Source organism: Calonectris borealis, chromosome 20 (genome assembly GCF_964195595.1).
Source record: "Calonectris borealis chromosome 20, bCalBor7.hap1.2, whole genome shotgun sequence".
Lineage (NCBI taxonomy): Eukaryota > Metazoa > Chordata > Aves > Procellariiformes > Procellariidae > Calonectris > Calonectris borealis.
The window spans coordinates 4,529,322-4,551,293 of NC_134331.1; the positions used below are offsets into that span (position 1 = coordinate 4,529,322).

At 42.0% G+C, this 21,972-nt stretch overlaps 2 protein-coding genes and 2 non-coding genes across 19 annotated transcripts in view; 2 read left to right on the plus strand and 2 right to left on the minus strand.

Moving 5' to 3' along the window:
* The window catches only part of TEX2 (testis expressed 2), a 57,064-nt gene extending 43,318 nt beyond the window's left edge, over positions 1–13,746 (plus strand). For 11 of the 15 annotated variants that reach the window (XM_075169533.1, XM_075169532.1, XM_075169535.1 and 8 more), the window contains 5 exons: positions 3,629–3,761; positions 8,154–8,276; positions 10,291–10,500; positions 10,736–10,856; positions 11,688–13,746. In XM_075169533.1, the coding sequence (XP_075025634.1) occupies positions 3,629–3,761; positions 8,154–8,276; positions 10,291–10,500; positions 10,736–10,856; positions 11,688–11,810 (710 nt within the window). In that variant the 3' untranslated portion in view covers positions 11,811–13,746. Of the gene's footprint in view, positions 1–328; positions 586–645; positions 738–3,018; positions 3,045–3,126; positions 3,203–3,628; positions 3,762–8,153; positions 8,277–10,290; positions 10,501–10,735; positions 10,857–11,687 lie in introns of those variants that run through there. The other 4 variants (XM_075169538.1, XM_075169536.1, XM_075169540.1 and 1 more) reach the window with 4 other exon arrangements.
* A 1,078-nt stretch (positions 13,747–14,824) lies between these two features.
* On the minus strand, positions 14,825–14,961 carry LOC142091212 (small nucleolar RNA SNORA50). Its single transcript, XR_012676733.1, has one exon. It is a non-coding gene; the product is annotated as a small nucleolar RNA SNORA50 (small nucleolar RNA).
* A 783-nt stretch (positions 14,962–15,744) lies between these two features.
* On the minus strand, positions 15,745–15,807 carry LOC142091211 (small nucleolar RNA SNORD104). Its single transcript, XR_012676732.1, has one exon. It is a non-coding gene; the product is annotated as a small nucleolar RNA SNORD104 (small nucleolar RNA).
* A 2,223-nt stretch (positions 15,808–18,030) lies between these two features.
* ERN1 (endoplasmic reticulum to nucleus signaling 1) overlaps positions 18,031–21,972 on the plus strand; it is a 37,723-nt gene continuing 33,781 nt past the window's right edge. For both annotated transcript variants that reach the window (XR_012676677.1, XM_075169544.1), the window contains exon 1: positions 18,031–18,163. Coding sequence is in view for 1 of the 2 variants with exons in the window: in XM_075169544.1 (XP_075025645.1) it covers positions 18,089–18,163 (75 nt within the window). In the remaining variant the exon portion in view is untranslated. The remainder of the gene's footprint in view (positions 18,164–21,972) is intronic.

The following is a 21,972-nucleotide window of genomic DNA, read 5'->3' on the forward strand; positions in this document are numbered from 1 at the left end:
TAGCGAGATGGTAGGGATTTAATGAATTTACAATACTTGTTAAGAGTGTTAAGAGCCTCTGGAGAGGCTCTAAATTACAGGCCAGCAATGAGCCAAACTTCAGCAAGTCTCAGTAGCATCTTTAGAACAATAACAACAAACATGGATAGAGCAAAGTTTGAACAGATAACTAGCTGAAAATCATAGCGGGATCAATCTTCACTAGCTCTCCTGTGCACAGTGTTTCTGAGCGAGGAACAGACTATCGTGTTTCTTGATGTAGTGTCTTCTTGGAGCATGAGGGTATTGAACACAGAGCAGGTATATAGTACCGTGTCGTTTCTTGCAGTGCTGGTTGGAGGAGATTGCAGTGCTGAACTCAGTGTTTCTGTTCACTGGGGTGGCTTGTCTCTTCAAGATCTTAGTTCTGCTCACTGTTCTTAAAGGTCAAGCAACAGTGGTTCCCCAGGATGGAAAATTTGTGATAGAATTCAGCTGTGCACAGTATTAGGTAATGAGCCACTTTCTGCTTAGAAGCAATTTAGGCTTCATCTTTGCTCATATTATATAGTTTGGACCTGGTCTTTTTAAGGCTTATTTAACTGTAGTTCTCATGCAAGACTCATTTTTCTGCCACTCTTACTACAGTGCTTTTCTCTAACTCAGATGAACAGTTATCATCAGACCTTTGCAAGAATACCAGCTGCATGAAATTTAGGAGGAAATAAACTTTATCACTAATATTAAAAATGTTGTGCCACTGAAATCACTGACTAAAAGCATGAGAAGGTTAGTAAGCTCTAACCTTTCCCTCTTAAAAGTGTGAACAAAACAGGCTTTGGGGAATTATTAAAATTCTCTTGGACATACATAACGTTAACTAATGCTGCCTGTTGCATCCAAATGCTATTGTTTGCCCTTATCTCACTTGAGACTTGCAACTCTTTGGGGAAAAGCCTTATCTATAAAACACTGGGTACTTTGCTCTCAACTTCTTGAAAGAATGTTTTCCACTTTATAAACAAAGCATGTTTGAAAAGAGCACATTGTTTTGTTGTCATGAGGAACAAAATCTGTCTATTAAGAGAAATAAAAATTGAATAGATGGAACAAGCTCATGTGCAATCAGTATTTGGGGAACTAAAACATATTGCTGCTTCTTGTCGTATGCTTCCTGCGTGGGTTCTCCACAGTACTTATGACATCCTCCGGTGTTCCCAGTGGCAAAGTGGCTTCACCATTGGTAGAAATTTTATTTTGAGTTACAGAAAACAAAGTGAAAACTCTTTAAAATCATTACATGTATGATGTTTGCCAAGTGGTTTTGTGGTTTCTTTTTAAACGAACTTACGCTTTGGGGTTCTTGTCAGAGTGTTTCCCTTTGCCTAGATTTAAACATCTTTTGAATTCCTTAGTCTGTTCTCACAACTTCAGTTGTAACCAAAGACTGTAGGTCTAAGTCATGAGATGGGATTTAGGAGAGTGCTGAACACTTGGCTTCAATTAATTGCCGACAACAGCAGTGAGAACAATTAACTCCTTCAGTTTCTTGTTCAGTTAAACTGTAACAAGCAAACATTTATGGTAGAGTTTGTAATCCTTGTAACTTCTTTCATATTGTCGAATGACATGTGAACTCTTAGTATCTGAGTTATTAAGAGCTTATAGTGAATAATTACTGAAATAGTTTTGCTATTGTACTTAAAAGGACATAAATAAATAAGGGGATGATAATTGGAAATGCTTGTTTTCATAAGGATAAATGTATTTGTTGGTAAGTTTACCTATAAATAAACCACACATGGGGAAAAAAAAAAATCCTAAAACTTCAGGCCAGTATCCGGAACAAACACTTTTAAGAAGTTGGGGTTTTTTAAGTGTTTGATTCAATCAGTCATTTCAGGTAGTCTTTTGTGAGGCTTTAAACTGCAGTTACTAATTGTGATGTGCTTTGTTTCATCCATACTTTCTTACCAGAGCTTGATTATGAGGAAAATTTTTTTTTTTATTATATGGCTCCTCTAAGTAACTAAATCTGTTAATAGACAATGTTAGGGGAAAAAATCTTCTTTCTGTTAATACAGTCCTATTTGGGTGACAGCATATGCTGTAGTATTTACTGTACTTCTGTCAAGGCTAGGGAACCAGATAACTGAATAAATCATACCATCTGCCCAATTCTTCACCCCCTCTCCCTCCCCTACCTCCCTTTTTCCCCTCTGGAAAATGCGTATGAACGTTTTCTGGCCAGAAGGAATTTTCCCTCTCAGTAATGGCATCCTTTGCTTAATTTGATCTACTGTTAAAACAACATTGACATTTAAAGCATGCTGACTCATTGATTATCCAAAAGGTCTGTTTAGCTGTTTTCTTGTTTCTGATGATCTTACTGCTACTTCGTTACTGTAAAGGGGAAAAATCTGTATAATCTCGCGTTTGAGTTCTTGTGTTTTGTTTTAGAACAGCATTAGAAAAACTGCATGATGGAAAAGAATAATTTGGGTTAGTAAAGAAGCAGCTTGCCGTCAGTACTGCTTCCAACATGTAATCTCATAGTGTATCGATGACCTGGTCTTTGGGAGCTGTGTGTAATTCTGTTAATATAAATGGCTGGAATTGGGGACAATTCCATTCTTCTGTTATGTTTTTGCAGAAAAGAAAACAGTTGTTCTTTAACTGAAAAAAATGTCTCTCTTCTAGATCAATCAAATCCAAAGAGTAGTTACCATTAATTGCTTCCAAATAAGTAAATAAAAGTAGAATGCAGTAGTGGTTGATGTGCCAGATACTGGTAGGGCATATTGTGTGCAGCTGCAGTGTCTGGAAAAGGAAGATGCATAATCTATGCTTAGTGGCATCTGATTTCTAATCTCTGGATCACAAATACCCTACATCTTTTTTTAATCGGTGGGACTGCAGGGTGTCACTTAAGAGGCAGGACCTAATCTTGCAATTATTCCCAAGACAAGTCTTTTGGTGATTGCGATAAGCGAATAGTCTGCCCAGACAATAGGATTTAACTTAATACTACACATCTAGAATTGTTCTAAGTAATGACCCTGTTTGCTGTGAGTCATAAGAAGAATGCCTATAGCTGAGTTACTGAGTGAACCTTTTCATACTTTTTCGATACACCATTGTCGAAAGCAAAAGAGACTGCAGGTTGTGATGTGTGACAAGCAATATTGCTCTGGGATTTCAAGTTTTGCTTCATTTGGACAGCGTAAGTAATATAGAGGAGTGTCCCCATTACTGTTTGGCTTGGAGCAGTACTGTAAATAGTTTTGAAGTGAATCCCTGATTGTATTCTATTTTCTTTATCTTGATTCAGATCTCTTAAGCAGTTTAGGTGTGCGTAAATCACACTCCTTTTTTTAGATCGTTAGCTGTACTCCCTGATCTGTCTTTCAGGATGGCTTTGATTCATATCTGAACATTGAACTTTGTTCTGTAAGCTTAATGTGAACAGAAAACTTGCTTTGATAAGCTTTTAATTATTGACATCATCGGTTGACAAAAAAGTAGTTTTTGTCTTTGGAAAAAGTGTGATGTATAGACTTTTTTTAAACGAGTTTTGGCTTGACATTAAAATAAAGTGATTGTGACTGTTCTTCAATTGACATATTTTTGTTGTTCTTGTTAATTTTAGGACTTTGGATTGATTTGGAAATGTCCTACAATGGATCTTTTCTGATGACCCTAGAGACCAAGATGAACTTGACCAAACTTGGTAAAGAACCGCTTGGTGAAGCTCTCAAAGTTGGAGAGATCGGCAAAGAGGGGTAAGGTATTACAACAGTAGAATCAAGTGAGAGCTTTCATGGTGAAAAAGTGAAATTTTCCTTGCGTATACGCAGCTCTGGCTTTGCAACAGATTGAAAGGAGTTGGGGGGGGTTGCATACATGTGAGTGTAGAACTTGGCTTTTCTGTGCAACTTTAATGTTTGATTACACCATCGATAATTGTTTTAATAAAAGGCTTTTGTAGTACAATCATTTTTTATATATATTTTAGTAGGATTTTACAATGTTCTGTGACTAAAATTTAGTTTTGTCTTATGCTCGATTTGGGGTCTGAGCCAGTAAATCTTGAATATTGGAGATACACACGTGCGGATATGGAGATAGATACCTGTGACATGCTACTACAGCGTGGTACAGCTACAGTTGTAAACCATGTAATAATAAACAACTGTGGAAGGTAAATAGGCTGTAATTGTTATGACTTTTTCAATACCTTTATTGCATCATGGGAATAATCACACCTCTACTTTAGTCTCCAGTTTTCCTCATATCCCACTTTTATTTACCTGCTATGTCTAAGTGAAATGCCTTATAGATGAACTAATTAGAAAACACACATACTGTAACTTACCTAACTTGTATTTGTGCTTTCCCTCTCGTTTTTATGGTGTTGTTTGAATTTCATCAATCTGCCCATTTGTATTAGCCTGGTGAGTGACAGCTGTCAAATATCCATCCTGTCAGCTGTGGAGTGTTGATTCTCTTTGTGCTTAAGAAATCTGCAGTCCCTGAACAGTAGGAGGTCTCTGATGTAGTGTACAACCACTGCCAACAAATCAAGAAAATATTCTCTAAATCTGGCCATTTGTTTAGATATGAATAAAATGTTGTGGTCTTTCAGAATTAAGATACCAGATGCTTTGTATACTCATGTCGTAGCTCCAACCATTTCTTCTGAGATATCTTGAAGTGACACTTACAGCAGCACTATATTACAGTGCAGTCATGACAAGAAAACAAGCGTGAAAAAACTAATGGCTGAATGATCTCATACACTGGTAGAAATTGGGAGGATTTAAAATCGACCTAGATTCTCATTGTCACTGCTTGAAATAAGTATTTCTGAATTTACATCAGTATAATTGGTAGGTGTGATTTTTGAAAAATCCTTTTAATCTTGTCCACCCAAAAAATGGGGAATAGAGAAGGAAATGTCTATACAAATCGAATTCTTGCTTTTCTTCCCCATCCCTTCAGGATTTTCTTTGTGTATTTTTATATCTATCCAGTCCAAGAACAGCCTCAGAAATAATTAGTGAACGCATTGATTTCATATTTAAAAATCAGCTTGATTCTAGCTGAGCAATAGGCCGCCAGCAACGCAAATGTAAATGTCTGTAGCTAAGCAACCGATTACTTGAAGGTATAACCATTAACTGTATTGCTCCCTGCACATGGCTGTGATGTTTCAAATGCTCAGGGCCAGGTACCATGCCAGCTTTACATAAAGAGCAGTCTAATGTATTCTAGTTTGAATGAGGTTTTTTTGTTTTCTTGGTTGTTTTTTTTTTTTTCCCTTAAATACAATGGATATTCTAAACAAACAAATTAAAGACTCTGAGAAGTATAGAACAGTTTCATTCTTATCTGTGCTTTCCATTGCGTTAGTTAATTTTACTGGCTTTTTTAATTGTCAGTTGACAATTGCTGTGACAAATCAAACTATTCTGCCTGCGCTTGCATCCACAATCATATTGTCTGTAAGTGATGCATGTTGGTTGCTTAGGCTCATTTCTATCCCTCAGGAGCCTAGAACAAACCGCCTCTTGAGATGCAGTAACCACAAACTCATGTAAGAAAGGCATCTACTCATCCAGAAAGAGGAGGGTGGGGGAATCGGCACTGAGTTCTAACTGTCCTTGGATACTGTCAGTGTAAAGCGAGACGAATGGTTCAATGTTGCAGTCCATTCTATCGTTGCTGCTGCGTTACTGTTTGAAATAGAAGTGTGCTGTTAGACAGTTTGATAATGCTGTCTTGCATGCGCTCTCAGGAAAATGCATCTCTCAAAAAGGGTGGAAAACCATTAATTGCCAATTTTATAAAATTAATACAGTAGCAGGTTCTACCATACCGGAGATTAGGCAAATGCAGGCAGGCTAACCCAAAGTTACCGCAGTTTCTTACCCCATCAGTCCTTTTTGCTGTGTTGTACCATGTAAAAACAAACCGACAAATGGCAATTCATTAAATATTGTGCAGTCTGCTCAGGAACAATACTGTAGCTCCAAAGTGTTTTTCTGCCAGTCTTTGTGTCATATCAATGGTCCATTGTATGCAGAGATCCCCTGAAATCTCACTCAAGCTTATTTATTGTTGCTTTGTTTAATGCGAGGAAATCTTGTGGTCTTAGGCAGTCGGTGCTTCTGGAGGCACTTCAGAGGGCCCCATTACCTAGGCAAATAAAACACCTTCTTATAAGAAGGTGACACCTTTGAGAGCCTTGAAAATACACTGGGCATGCTTTGAACTGGGCGGTATGACCTGCACGGGAAAGCGAAGTGAGGTCACGCCCAGGTAGAAAATGCGTAGTTTGAATCTGACCTAAAAATGTGAACTTCTCTCTGAGAAACAGCTCCAGCGTTGCTATTTGGGCCAGTGACATGAACCACCCCCCCCCCCACGCCCTTGGGGAGGTGGTTCAGTTTGCCGTGCTGTTTCACTCTCCTGCAGGTACAAAAATGCATCTGTGGGTAAGAAGAGGAGGTTTACGATTCTGATTCCGTAGCCTGGGTAGCAAATGTAGAGAGGTCGTGGGATTATTGCTCCAGTTCTTAAATAGGCAGTTAAGGAGTGTTGTGAGCTGAACTTGAACTGTCCTTTTGCGTTAGGACTCCATGCATCAGCTAACACTTTGTTCTATGTACAAAATAGCAGACAGTAGCCTCAGTCCATGCCCTGTGTGAGGTTACTGAATGCTTCAAATAAATTTCCAAGAACACACTCACAAAAAAAAAGAAGGAAAACGCAGCTATAAACACTATTCTGAACAAGCTGTAGAATATTATAGTCCTGGGTATAGTCCCTAGGGCTAAAACCATGTGCTTTTGAAGCTTGTGTTGTGTAACTATTTCAAGCTCTTGCATTTGGTAGAGATCTGTTAATACGGAAGTGTGTTCACTGTATCCTTCCCTAATTTTAATCCGTTTAAAAGATTTGAAATTTTTTCTGTGATTGTGTACATAAATTCTTCCATAGTTGAAGTCTAGGAATTCATTACTATTGTGTGATATTTTGTACCCTAAGAGCAGCAGTTGTTTGATTTTATTACTTTACTTTTTTCCTCTCTTCTCCCCATGACATTCTTTGCCTTATTCCATCTTGGACTCCCTTCAGAAAAAATACAACAAAACCTTAAATCCTGTAAATATCATTCACTGTGTCAGAGAAGCTTAAAAATTCATGAGCCCGAAGGTCCCTACAAATGTAGTAGGGAAAGGAATTTTTCCAGCAAAGATACTAAAGGGAGATTATAGCCTAAATTTGTATGGGACAAAAGTATCTCTGCAAAACATCTAAGAAATATTACTTCCCAGGGTTATGTTAGACTACTTCTGTTAATACAATTGCCTTTTTTCTACACAAAATTGGTGAGTGATGACACACGCTGTAGCTACAGCAAGATGAATCGCTAGTTTGAGACAACTTTGCTCTGCCAGTGTGAGCGTTGTGCATTTCCTTTTGGAGGCAGGTGACAAAGATCTGATTCTCTTTTGCTTTGCTCCTGTTACCGTTGCTGGAGATACGTCTACGCTGCAAAGATTGCATGTGTGTGTGAGTAAACAACGTGGAATTTATTGACTTGGGTTAAAAGTGCTCTGAAGATAAGGTATAGATGTTAGCACCTCGGTTAACATCTCCGAGGGATTCTGGGATTCAATTGGTAGACGATGTCATTTTAAGTTGGAGTCCTATGTTTGCTTTTAGTACAAGACAGAATCGCGTGTTCTCACCTTTCAATTTAAAAGCATGTCTTTGTCAGAGTTTTAAAAACAAACAAAAAAAACCTGTCCAGCCTGCATACTGCTCAACTTTCATGGAAAGCCATGAGCAGCGACAGAGATGCTTTCAAATGTATTTCAGATAATCTCCACATTTGATTTGAATGTGTAGGATAGCCGTTCCCCTGCCATCCTTTTTTATGCGGGATTACATTCCACTGCAGAAAACAAATTTTCTGTTTTGAAGCTAGTTCTGGCAGACTGGCTTCAGAGTGGTTTTGGTTTTGTTCTTTTAGACAGATTTTATAAAAGAGGGGAGGGGACATTTCAGAGTCCCCAACAGAAATACATGTGATGTCAGCCAAAGCTGTACACGATGAATAGCTATTTAAGAATATTACATTTGACCTGGAAATTGCATTGTTTCAGTTTCAGGCCAAGGGCGTATTGTCTTGCAGACAGCGATGAGGAATCCTCCAGCGCTGGGTCTTCAGAAGAGGACGATGCTCCTGAATTGGCAGGAGAGAAGCAGGTGACTGCAGGAGCAGAAGGGTGAGCTGTGAACATAGTCTTTGTTAATGCTTTCCTCCCCACCGCATTTCCAGACTTAGTGTAACTGGTGTCTTGGTCCAGTCCTATAATGCTCATGGTCACACAGGACGTCAGAGTGTGAGTATATCCAAGCAATTAAGCAAACACAACTCACCCATTTCTAGAGCAAAGAGCAGCAATCAAGCCATGTACTACAGGCTGAAAGAAAGCTGCTCTGCTGAGTGTTTTACCGTGCTGGGAGCATTGTTCACCGTACAGCACTTCGGCAGAGTGACCTGTACAGTGCTCCAACTGACACCTGCTAATTCCTTCACTATTAGATTACAGAGAGGGCCAAGTCTTTCGGCCAGGGAACCTGTGGGGACCTTCCCCAGCGTGTCTTCCTAAGAACGGGATTTTGTGTGTGAACTTGAAATACTTACTTTGTATACAGTATTATACCCATACCAATCCTGCTGATCCCTTATTTCCCGTGTGTTCTTTTCTTTAAGAAAACAACTGTTATTCAAGCCTAGCTTTCTTGCGTAGGGTTTCGTGGTTTGGTTTGGTTTTCTTTTTTCCCCCCCCCCCCCCCCCCCTCATTGAAGGGCTTTGAGTTTCTGGGCTATGCAATACTGCCCTCTGATGCTGTGCAAGAATTTTAAAGAAAATTTCCGAATGTCAGTTTTGCCACGTCATTCCTTGTTTTGGCTGCTGTTCTGATTTTTTTGCTTTTTACATCTGATTGAAATTATGCCATGCAATGAGAAATCTGTAGTTACACTGAAATGTCTCAGGCAATCACAATGTTTCCTATGTCTGAACACTATCAGTGATTTTACAGTGAATATACCAAAAGACTCCATGACACATTCAAAATGTTCAAGCGAATTTCCTTGGAGTTTTACTCCTAAAACCTTTTGAAAACTATATGATGAATTGTTGGAATTATTTCAATAGATGCATTTCATATCTTTAAAAAAATATATAGATCATATAAAGAACTCTCAAGAACAAAGAATTTTTAAGTAAAATACTGGAAGAATTCCTTACACCTTTCAAAAATCTGCATTACTATCAGTATAGAATCTGATGAGAGATTAACTACTTTATCTGAGTAAAGTTACAGCTAATATAAAATCCAAAAGCTGAAATTAATTCACCACTTTTATTATAAGCTGGCGAGTTTCTTGTCTTATCTCATGCTAAGGAGAAAGTTCTGTAAAAGACTGGATAAACATGAACTTTTTGCAAGATAGGAGTATGTTATTTCTTTAGCAAGGCCATCTCTGCTACATAACATCAAGAGCCACAATTAGGTACAATATAGTGTGTGAAAATATCAAATATGCTATTCTTAGAGTGTATATTTCTGAAATGGGATAGGTGTGAGAAAGACACATTCATTCCTTAAAGGATCTGTTTTAAAAGCTAGGATGCCATCTGACACTATTGCCAGGAAAAGTAGCCTCTTTTTGCAGGCATAGTTAACCATTTTTGGAATATCATTCCACCCACTGCCAAAATCGCCTTCCTCTTCTTTTTCGCCACCTTTATACTCATTGTAAATGCTGCAGTACCTTAAAATGAAAACCTTTTTGTTCAGCACACACACTGCTTAATAGATTAGACATGATGGTTGGGCCTCTGTGCTGATATGTGCATGTGTCTGGGTGCATCTGTGTCTTGACAATTTTGTTAGAAAATTTTTGTTAGGTTGTCACTTCTCATGCCAGCTTTCTGGCATAAATGATGTAAGTATATTTGCAATTTTAAAAAATGTTGCATTTCCAATGCCATCTGGGAAGGAGAAGTGTTCAGACTGGACAGAATTCCTGCCAGACACTCGTAGCTGACAGAGTACGGCTGCTGTGTGCAGGCTCTGGTAGGTACTGCTTGGACATGTGAATACATATCTGTTTAGAATTTTTGTATCAAAAACTAATGATTTAATAGGAAATCCACGGGTGTCTTAGCAAACAATAGGTTTAAGAAAATTTCCTTGATGTACTCTTTTTCTATTCTCTATTTAAAGGTATGTTGGAGGACATCGAGCAAGTAAGATCATGAGAATTGTGGATAAAATTACTAAGTCAAAATACTTTCAGAAAGCAACAGAGACTGAGTTTATTAAGAAGAAGATTGAAGAGGTCTCCAATACGCCATTGCTGCTAACAGTTGAAGTACAAGAGTGCAGAGGAACACTAGTAATTAACATTCCACCTCCACCTACTGACAGAATATGGTAAGAGGAACTTAACTGCAGAACTGGGCAATGTTTAAGGTGTGTGCTACCTAAGGGACTGCAACTAAGAAAAAAGGTAAAGTGTTAGCTGAAATGAGTTCTGGAAGAAGTGCAATACAAACTAGTTGTAAATGAGGTAGGAGCTGCTATTAAGAGAACATTGACAGTTAACACATTTAAGTATATGCTTCATTGGAGTGTTTATAATAAAATCTGTTCTGTGTACTCCCCTAAGGTATGGCTTTCGAAGACCTCCCTACCTGGAGTTAAAAGCTCGGCCAAAACTTGGTGAGAGAGAAGTGACTCTCGTTCATGTAACTGACTGGATAGAGAGGAAACTAGAACAAGAGTTTCAGGTGTGTTTCCTTTACATTTTCATTTCATTCATGATCATTTGGGTCTATTAGAGGCGTGGGCTTTTTCATTTTTTTTTTTCCCTATTTCATTCAAGACTAGTCGATATCCTCCACTGCTCCTGTTCAGTGGAAAGGATGTCAAGAACTCAGCTGAAACTGACTTCTGGGATGGTCTCAAGACCATGTGTAGACCTGGATGGAAATCTGGTTTAGCACTAGTCAGAATGATTTTTAGAGACGAAAATGCCATTTCTCTGAAATAGGTACTATGTCAGAATTTGTAGTACTTAAATAAAAACATGATCCTGGGTGTTCTTAGATGATAGAGGGCCAAACTGTTGTCTAAAATTAAGAACAGATGAGGCAGTAAGGTGTCCTGTTACTACTTCCTTTAAAATAAAATAATTTTTAAAAATCACATTGTCCGTAGTGCAAAATAGGAAAAAACCTCCAAATTTACAAATACTTGTAGGATAGAAAAACAGTTTACTGAACCAGATTCATTCCGGACCCCAACCTGTACAATCAACCAGAAATCAAAACTGCTTATTTCATTAAAAGTACAGTTTAAATGTATATGGGTTAAGAGTTAAGAAAAGTTGGTATGTTTCCTGTAGTGCCGTTTCAATTTAATGGAAAGTGCAGAGACCTTCGTATTTCTGAGCCTGAGTTAAAGGACACTGTATGGCTTCAGTATGGGCATTGACTCAAACAATGCTGAACTCAAGAACCTTTTATCTGGAAATTTGTTGCATTTTTAACTAAATCAGAAAACTAAGGTTTCAAGTGGCATATGAAATGTAACTTGATTTAATTGCATCTTTTTCACAGAAAATCTTTGTCATGCCAAACATGGATGATGTTTATATTCCTTTAATGCACTCGGCCATGGATCCCCGCTCCTCTACCTGCCCTCCTAAAGATCAGATCACGGAGGCCCCTGATCAACCATGACATGTGAAGACTCTTGCAGTTTACAGTATTATAAAAGTTACTCTCATGGTTTTATAAACTGTGCTGTAGTTCTCATCCTTAATTCGTGCCACTTTCCCCCTCCCCCAAGGACTGCCTATAACCATGCCCTTGCGCTCACTTGCCTGGTTATTGTTCCTGTGTACTTCAGCTACATGAAGTTTCATTCCATTAAGCAGTTGATTTACTGTTGTACTGGCTGCCATCAGGATTTTAACTCAGAGGCTAAGATGACCTGTTCTTTGGGGGAGGGAGGAGGAACCTAACTGTAGTAGATCAAGGAGCTTGATGACACACCTTTTGTTCAGCTTACGTTTTCATGCTGTGTTAATGTGCATTAAAGCATTGAAAGGTTGTTTGGCAGCAAAGGAACTGCGTGCCAAATGGAAAAAATCCTAAATAAGGAATGAATTTATAAAACTGGAAGAATATTTTTCTTTCTCAGGCAGTTGGAGGTGTAGAATGAACTGTTTTATGTTCTTTCACTTCTGCAGTCAATAGCTTGTGTCAAGCAATCGAAATATGAAATGCTTTCAGGATAAAAGAATGTAAATTGGATGTATAGGTAATATTGTGATTCAATGTGGTATATACATGTTACTTTTTTCATACAGAACTTGTGCTTTTTTTTGGGGAAGCAAGTAGCCATAAAACACACACAACTATCAGTGAAGGTGGGACTGTCAGATTTTTGCAAATGGGGAGAAAAAAGTTGGTAAAGCCATGAGACCAAACCATAGCAAGCCGCCTTATAGTGAGGTACAATCACTTGGTTCATGATTAATTCTGAATGTTTATGAAGACATGAGCACACACATGAAATGTCCAATACTGCACATTACCAGTACTTAGTTACCCTACTGTGTATAGAGCCTCTTGCTACAATGACACACACCAAGTTTTTTCTTATAGGAGAGTTTGTTGCTGTGAGTCTTTTCCATTGCACTGTGTTTACACGCAAAGCATGGGACCAAATTCTCACGTTACAGCTGTGCAACTCCAGGCATCAAATCGCTTGATGTTTGTGAAAACAGCTGTGACTGAAAGATTTTGACCCCCATGCACTGGTTTTTTGGACTTTGTGGAATAGGAATTCAAGCATTGCAGTTATTCAAGCCGATCGCCATGTAATTAAAGACTGTTTCTGCTAATTAATGGCCAAAACTAAAGGGGGAGGGGGAACTGCCTTTTATTTCTATCTGGTATAATGATTCAAGACTAAATGTATGCAGTAAATTCAATATTTGAACACTACATATCCACTATTTAACACATGTAATATTTTTCCGATACTCAGTGTTGCCAACTGTTCATGGATGTCAGAAAATGTTTTCGTTTACAAAGAAGGTGAGTTTTGGCTCTCCTTTTATAACATGATTTGCTTTTTTTTAGAAGTAATTTTTTAAAAACTTTTTTGTACGTTGTGTTGTCACATTTGATGTAAATCAAAATTTCCATGTGTAACTTGATGATTTACCATCTCTAAATGAAGCTATTATATTGAAGGTTTTTTAAACAGCACCTTGCCTGAAACATAAAAGAAAACTAGCATTTAATATATTTAAAATTAATTCTATATTTGAACACCTATTTTGGTTACCTTTAATTGAAATATTAGTAGGTTATATTTGTTACCTGAACTCCTCCTTGACCATTCCAGGCTGTGTATATTCTGGGGTTTGCTCTGATTACGTAGGCATTATTTGCCTTTCATGAAGTCTGCATGTCTTGTACGCAGGTCTTTTATATGATTTAATTTCTATGTGCAATAACTAAAGTCAAAGGACTAGATGCACTAATGTGTAAACAGATTTAGACTTATTACACAAGATTGTCATATTGCACTTCATAAACTGTGGGTAACTACAATCTGCTTGCTTTGTTTTATTAAATAAATTTATCCCATGTCAAACAATTATTCAGTTAAAATTTATTTGTACATAGTGCTTAGCCATTGTCTTCTGCAAGTTGTTTGAAAAACTTCATTAGAAAAGCACCTTGTTAGTATGACAGTGTGCTATGTGCTTTTCAGATTTTTTTTTTAATATATGCGAGTTGTACTTGGTGGTTATGGCATGTGATGACTTTAGAGTTAACCAATGCTGAGACTGTTCTAGCTCTAAAAGGAAAAGCTTACATTGAATAATTTTACTGTAGTGAAACTAAATTTCACTGCAGCAGTCAGTATTCACATAAAGAACATGCTTTAATTTTGCACCTGTGAAAACTTTGAAATGATGACCAGGAGTTACAGAACCGAGGTGCAGTACCCTCTGTAGTAGGTTTGGTGGTGAAAGCCTCTCCGAGCTTAAGCAGCTTCTTTTATATCCTTCCTAGACTTGGCTACTATGGTATGTCCAATCCTGTCACCAGTGTGGGTATAGATGCAACTTTTCTATATCTACCTACATTGCATACCTCCAGCCTCTCTGCCTGCAGCACAGCATGAGCACAGCCGTTAACATACAGAAAAGATGGAAGCCCTTTAAATAGCTGCAGCTTAGATTACTGGAGTCAAATTCCCATTTTCTTTCAAGGTCTCTTTTGCTGTGTGCATAAAGAACCCCCAGCACTGGATGCTCTTCTCTTACGTAATAGCTAGCTCACCTTCACCCAGGTGCTTTATGCCTGCAGCAGCTAGGCAGGAATCCCAGGGCTTTTGCTACCTGCTCCTTTTACCCTAAACTACTTCAGGACAAAACTAGCACAGTGGTCTGGGCTGGGTTAAAGCCATGCGGAATCAACCCCTAGAGCAGAGTAACCTGGATCCCTGTCATCCCGGTATTGCCCTCTCCCCTCATGACACGCCGAGTCCCAGAGCCGTGGGCTCCCAGCCTGGTGAGGCCAGAATACCCGAGCAGGGCACGGCCTCTGCACCAGCAGCTGTCGCCGCTTCCTCCCCGTCAGGCTGCGGCGCCATTTTGTGCGGTGGCGGCAGCCGCCCGCTGCCCCGCGCTGGGGAGGGCAGGGCAGGGCGGGCTCGCCGAGGCGAGGCGAGCTGTAACTTGCTTTTAAAAGGGCCACCCGGGTGGGACCGGGTAGCCCCAGTTATGAGCAAGCGCTTCGCTCTAGCACTACAGCTTGGCCAGCGGCGCCGCGGGCAGGGCAACTCGCCGGGTCAAAGGCAGTGCGGGGAACGGGCGGAGACGCGCGCAAGAACCAGCCGACTTGCGGAAAACGGACTCCACAATCTGCAAGGTTGTAAAGTAGGTATGTTTATTCAGCGCTGGGCAGCACGGCGGGCCAAAGTCGTGCGCGCGCGCTAACGCGGTGTTCACCGTAAATATATACCGCAAAGTGTTACATAAAGTTTCGCAATACGCCTATACATATGCGTGACCTGTCCCCGCTTCGTATTAAAATGAATTCCAAGATGTTATTTCCATGAACCCCTCCCATCTGCGCTTGCGCATTACCTCCTAGTGGTGGTCGTGGGGATGAAGATTAGTGGTTCCTCTTCCTCACCGCTAGTAACCTTCTGTTCTTGCGCAGTTGTTCCTTGGCTCTTGTCCAAACCGCAGCGTCGGTTTTAGCTGGTTTCTTAAGCAAGTTCCTAGTTCTCATCAGAAACTGTCCTTGTGAGGCGCCACAGTTAATTTACACAATAGTTAACAAAGCTTACCAGGAACTATCCTTGTGAGGAGCCACAGTTAGTTTACACACAATAGTTACCAAAGCATCAAACTTTACCTACTAATTCAATCCTCTAACGACTATCTATCATTCAACTACTAAAATTCCCTTAAACCCTTCTCTCACAGCCGGACACGTTCGCGGGGCGCACACAGCTTTATTTGCCAGGCCGCTCCCCGCCGCCGCCGGTCGCCACACGGGCCCTGCAAGACACGGAGGGAAAAGGGGAGGTTACAGACGCGGTGCACAGCAGCCGCCCCGCGGGGTGGGCGGCAGCCTGGGCGCTCAGTAGTAGGTTTGCTTCATGCATGTCAGCAGTCTAACACGTGTCAAGAGACATCAGCGCGGCCCGGCCTGCCCGCCCGTCCAACCCACCCCTCCCGCCGCCCGCACTCACCTCCGCCCGCCGCGGGGACAGAAAGGCCGAACTTCCCCCTCGCTCCGCTTTATAGAGCGACTCCGCCCGGCGCCCCGCCCCTCCTGGTCTCGCCCAATAGGATTCAAAGCCGGGGGCACGTGCTGATCCGCGTGCAGTTGCGCGCGAGGGTGGGCGGAGCTACGGGCCGGGCTGGGGGCGGGGCTGCCGCCCACAGTGGCTGAGGAGGGGAAGCGCTGAGGCGGCGCCCTGCCGGCGGAGGTAAAGCTCTGAGAGAGCCTGGTTAGCCCGCGTTCCCCCGGCGCGTTGGGTAGCTTTATTCGCCTTTTCAGAAACAAGAGTACTCTTTTCTTTAGCAGTTTGCTCTAGCACCTTGTCGCTGTTAAGAAATAGGGCTTAGCGTTAAAAGTGGAAAAGCTGAGGCCCCGCTCGGACCGCAGAGCTGCCTGCCTCAGAGGCGGTGCCCCAGTTTCTGAGGAGAGGTGCCAGGGCAGCGGCAGGGCGCGCGGTAACGCTCGGCTTCCCGCCTCGCGCTGCCTCCTGCCGCCTCAGCCCCTGTTTTTGGCGTTTTTCCTACCTCCTGTGAGGCCGTTCGGAGACTCTTGGGATAAATAACTACGATTTGGTAGTGGCATACGCAGTGTTTGCGCAGCTGAAAAACTACTCCCTTAATGTAGCCCGGCAGGAAATTCATCTTAAAGCTAAAAAAATCGTATGTAAAGAGGTAACGATACCTAGACGCTCGCCAGCCGATTTTCAGACTGGAGGACGGGATGGCAGCTACGCGCTCGACCCGAGCGGTTCTTTCGCGGGAAGACGGAGGGCGGTGGAAGGGAAATGCTGCCATCCTGTGGTACCTGCGGTGCCCGCCGCCGGCAGCTGAGCGGAGGCAGCAGGGCAAAAGCAGTACCCTGCTGTGTTCCCAGGGGAGGCCCTAGTTCTTACACAGCATCGCGTGTGCTTTTTACACAGCAGAACTGCCCGCCTTAACTGCCGTTGTGTATGGTTACGGGGACTCTCTGTACGTGTGGTAGAGGTCTAGAGGTGTTACTTGTGCGTGCTGTTGCCATGGCGCACACAAAGCAGCGTGGTAAATGGTCTCCTTGTTCTCAAATGGCGTGAATGCTTAAAATCCAAGATGACCATAAAGAAACCCATCTGTCAGTACCGGAGAATGGAAATCTCAGTGTGGTTTGTAGCTCCAGGATGTTTCTATGTATTCAAACACACAGGTTAGACCATAATTATGTCTCCTGCCCATATAATCAAAGGTACGCTTATTAAAAGAGGGAGCTGCCAGAGCTGATCTGTTATATGCATATTGCATACTTAGTACTCAGTGTGCTCTGCAGGTCCATTAACGATATCAGCATTAAAAAGCAAACAATATGCAGCAAGGACAAAGTGGCTTTGTTATATAAATAGGCGTCTGAAAGCTAGGCCTTTGCCAAGCAGTGTAAATTTACTCTCTTTTTAAAGCTTCTTCCATTTGATTCGGTATTTTTTGTGTTTATTTTTATTTGTTCAGAGGAGCTTGGACCTGGTTTTTGGTTCAGAGGCATGTTGTTTTTGCATTTATTTAAGGCATTGCAAGGCACACCGGGGTCAACAGTGACTTTGTCAAAACAGGAGCTATGCCAAATAAATTTGGCCTGATCTGCTTTGAAAGCGAAAAATCGATAGGGAAATTATACCGGGTAGGGCGGTGCTGGTGTTCGTTAAGCCTGAATTTACCCACAAGGCATTTAAAAAAAAAAAAAAACCAGCAGCAGCCAGCTAGCTGTTACTGCACCCCGCGGTTTAAAATGTCAAAGGCTCTTGGCCGAGCCCCCCCGGGCCGCCTGCCGTTTTGTGGGGGCTTAGCACAAACGGGGAGGCTCCCGCAGCAGAACGAAGTCGCGGGGCGGCGGCCGTGCTCCCGGGCCGCGGCCCCGCACGACCCCCGCAGCCCCCGGCCCTCCTGGCGCCGCGGGGCAGCCCGGAGGCGCCCCCGGGAAGGAGGTGTCCCGGGCGGGCCCGGTGTGCCGCGGCGAAGCGGCCGCTCAAGGCCGTCCGGGCAGCGCCTCCCGCCCGCGGCGGCGGCCCGGGCGGTACCTGTGCGCGGCCGGGGCCGCCCGCGACTGACGTCGGTGGCCCGGGCCGGGCGGCCCCGCCCCGCCGCGCGGGGAGCGCCGGACACGCTGCGCCCGGCAGCCAGCGCCGCGCGGGGGGAGCCGGCCGGGCGCCCGCGGAGCCCCCGCGGGTGGCAGCCATGGAGCCGCTCCGCCGCCGCCGCCTCCTCCTCAGCCTGGGCGCGCTGCTGGTGCTGCTCTCGCCGAGGCCCGCGGTAAGCGAGGCGCGGCCCGGGCCGAGCCTGACCGCTGGGCCGGGGCCGGGGGGCTGCCCCGCGCGGCGCGGGGGGCCGGCGGGGAGGGCAGGGACAGCGGCGGTGCCCGCGGCCCGGCCGCGGCGGGGGAGGGTGGGCACGGCTCGCCCAGGGCGCGGGGGCGCCCGAGCCGGCGAGGGCCATGGGAGGCCTCGCCCCGGGCCGGCCGGCCCCCCGCCCGCAGAGAGGGGAGGCGGGGGGGGCGCACGGACGGCCCGGTGGGCTCCTGCCGGGGCTTTGCCGAAAGTTTGCCGTAGGTGCCCGCAGCCTGCCGCTTCGGCGGTGTTTGCGAAGCCGACACACTGTTTTTACTGTCGTTAATGCCGTGTGCCCCCGTCTGTACGCGCAGGGGGGCTGCAGCGTATCAGCCTGATCCAGCTCGACAGCTGTGTACCTGCTTCTGTTGCAGGCAACACAGTACCTGAACATGTAGCATATATTATAATCCTTGAAATATAAAAATACAGTTAATTTCCCATAAAGTAATTGATGAAAGTAGGACAAAGAAACTTTTGGAACCTAAAACTGTGTAGGTGGATAGAGGAACTAGTGAGACATGCTAAAAGATCTTTGCTCTGCCCCTTCATAACCTCATAAGTGGGGCGCCTTGTTTTCTTTCTGAAAAAAAAAAACAAAACAAACATTGTATATATGTTGATATCCAAATACAAATCATTAGTTACATGCCCTGTATACTGTCTTACAGCATTTTGGTCATTCTGTTTCCAGAGCAAAGATAGCAACATGCACTAAATGTACATACGCTTGGTTGGTTTCCAAAAAAGACTACAGTTCTAAATTCAAAGGTGAAAGACAAAGTGCACAAGTCACTGCCCTACAAAACCTCTTAAGAAATAACCAGGTTGGTTATAAGGTATTGCGTGGAGCAATAGGGAATAGTGCAACTGGTGCAAAGCAGATGGAATGCTGAGCAGATTATTTGTGTGGAGGTAATAAGTTTAAGCAGTGTACTTTAAAATGGGTGCTGTCTACTATGTGTGAACTGAGATGGAAAACTAAGTCTTCAAAAATTCAATTCTGAAGGGTGCTCTTCTTTGTGAATTCTCAGGATCAGGAGACGATGAAGAGGCCAGCTGGCATTTACTGTTTCCATTATACTGAAGTGTAGCAGAGGAAAGTTTTAGGTTATATTTTTTGATGGATTGTTCATTGTTACCTGAAAATGCTGGTGTAATATATGAGGTTATAGTTCAGGTTAAGCAAAGCTGAAGGCTTTGTTTTTCGCTTGGGATATAATAGCTCCACTCCCCTTCTTTAACAGTAAACACATTTAGTAGTGAAGCTGTATAACATACTTAGTGTTGTTACTTCATTAGGAAACTGGAAAAAATTAAATGCAGGCTGTCACCAAAAACAATTTTAAAATCTTTATTGTAGGGTGCTAATGTCTTTGTCTTAGTCTGGACTATAAGGTTGGACCGAGATCTCTTCAGGGTCCTGACAGGTTTGAGGTTCAGATTTTGCAAGGAAAACACTGATTTGCAAGTCATGAAGTTTTAAAAATAGTACTCAATAAGAATACTAAGAAGTATTTTTCAATACTAAAAATACTCTTCGAACCAACAGATTATTACTAAATTCTGTATAATTTTACTTGCATAGTCACAAAAACCTAGACTTGGGCCCCGGTAGAATTCAGCCTCATTTTTCTCTAGATTTCTCTCTCCTCTTCGTCTCCCTGCCCTGCCATCTTATCTCAGATCAGTATCTGATCTTGGGTTCTCCATTTCTCTGTTTCTTTTCTCAGCTCTTACCCTAGTCTGTTTGCTCTGCCAGCTGTAGTTCTCACCGTGACTTCCAAGTTTAAATCTATTGCGTACTTCAGACCCTTTTCAGAACTAGTTTTAATTTCTGTGAACTTAGTCCTAGGCATCTCACCTGTGATTAACCCATTTAACTGGGAAGGCTTATTTAGAACTATCAATGTCACTTGAGTAATGAATTCCCATGAAAAAGACTGGCATACGATTCTTGGTATTGAGGTAGCATGAAAAACATGAGATTGCCTAAAGATTTTGCAGATTGTGTTTTCTACAGATTTCTTTTAAGAGTACTGGTGATGATCTCCTGCTCTGTATTTTCTTTGTCTGATAAATGTACTCTTTGTTACTTTATCTCTCAACTTTAATATTGTTTTCCTACAGTTTATATTATATGTTTGTACAAGGGCTTCCTTTCTTGTCTTTTATTTACAAGATTAAATGCTCTCTCTTGCTATTCAGGTGATACAGTGTATAGCTTTTGGAATTGCCGTAGCGATGTATGGGAACACATTATGAAAAGGTGACATCTCAGATACAGCAATGAGAAATGCAATAGAACTGTCAGTAAATAAGCAGTCACTGTAAATATTATACAGTAATGATTTACAGCTCTCTCTAGTTTGGAAAAAAGCTTGTGTTTGTGAGCCATGGACATTCCAAACTATGCCTGTTTCTCTTTTAACATGGAGTCAGTGCAACTCAAAAATAACAACCTCTCTGGGATTAAACTGGCATTTAGAACATCTGTCTGTCCCTGCAGCCTGTGGGACTGGTTTCTGTGCTCTGTTACACGGTACGCACAGGCAGCACATGCGGGCTGTTCTTGACATGGGAAAACCCCAGCCTTAGCCAGATGTCTTCTAATGCGTTCTTTATCTCAGCCTGAGGTGTTTGGCTAGTTAACTGATAGGCATGAAAACCTAGGTGAGACAGCAGAAGGTTTTAAAGAGGACATCTTCAATCACTATGTTAATTAACATTTATGTGTTTTATTTAAGTTGCAGATCTCTTTGGTCGCTCAAAAAAATAGTGTATTAGGATTTAGGGTTCTTTTGGGGGAGAAATGCAGACTTGGCTTGCACACCTAAAATTATCATGGACATCTGATAAATTGTAAATTCATGTGTTTATAACTCTGCCCTTCTACTCATTTTGGTTGCTGGTGTTCCTGTGAATATTGTAATAAGTTTTGGTTTTACAGAGAGACCCAAGTCTGAAAACTTAGCTGGGAGTTTATGGTGTAGAGCACCACTCAAAGTTCAGTCAAGTCAGAGGATAGTTGGAGAGGACCTTCCATAGTTTTTAGTTTTTCCTATTGTAGTACAAATGGGCATATGAATGAAAAGTCACTGGAACTGGGTTATAGCGTCGATGAGAAATAGCTAACAAAGACATGTTGGAATTTAGTTTAAGATGAAAAGATCTGTAGATCTGATTTCACTTTCTAAAGTAGATATAATTTATTTTTTGTCAGCTCTCTTTCATATATCGACTTCATCATTAGTTATACTGAAAAACTCCCTCCGATAGTTTACTGAATTTTACAAAAAGTTTCTTCATGGCATGGTTTTATTATGCATGGTGAGTTTTAGCCTCTAGCCTGGCAATGTAATTAGAGGATAGCTGTCAAAACCAGGGTAATGAATCATACGCTATCTGTGATGAATATGCCAATTGCTTGCAGTGTGTGAATGTTTAAAAATATTATGCTTTCCATCCTTATTGGTTTACCGATTGTGGTTCCAGTAGCATAAATTATGGTATAGGCCTTTTCTTATTGGGAGGGAAGTGTTTGATGCTGTTAATGCTGAAGTTGTTTTTTAATAGTTTTTTGGTAAAATGCAAATGTACAGTCTGATGTATGTTAAACTAATTATGGAGTGAGGAATGTAGAATTTTTTCCTTGGGTGATTATATATCTTGTCAGCTTTTTTGTTTGGTAAGCCAGGCATTACCAAAGAAATTATGAGGGTGTAAATTATAGTT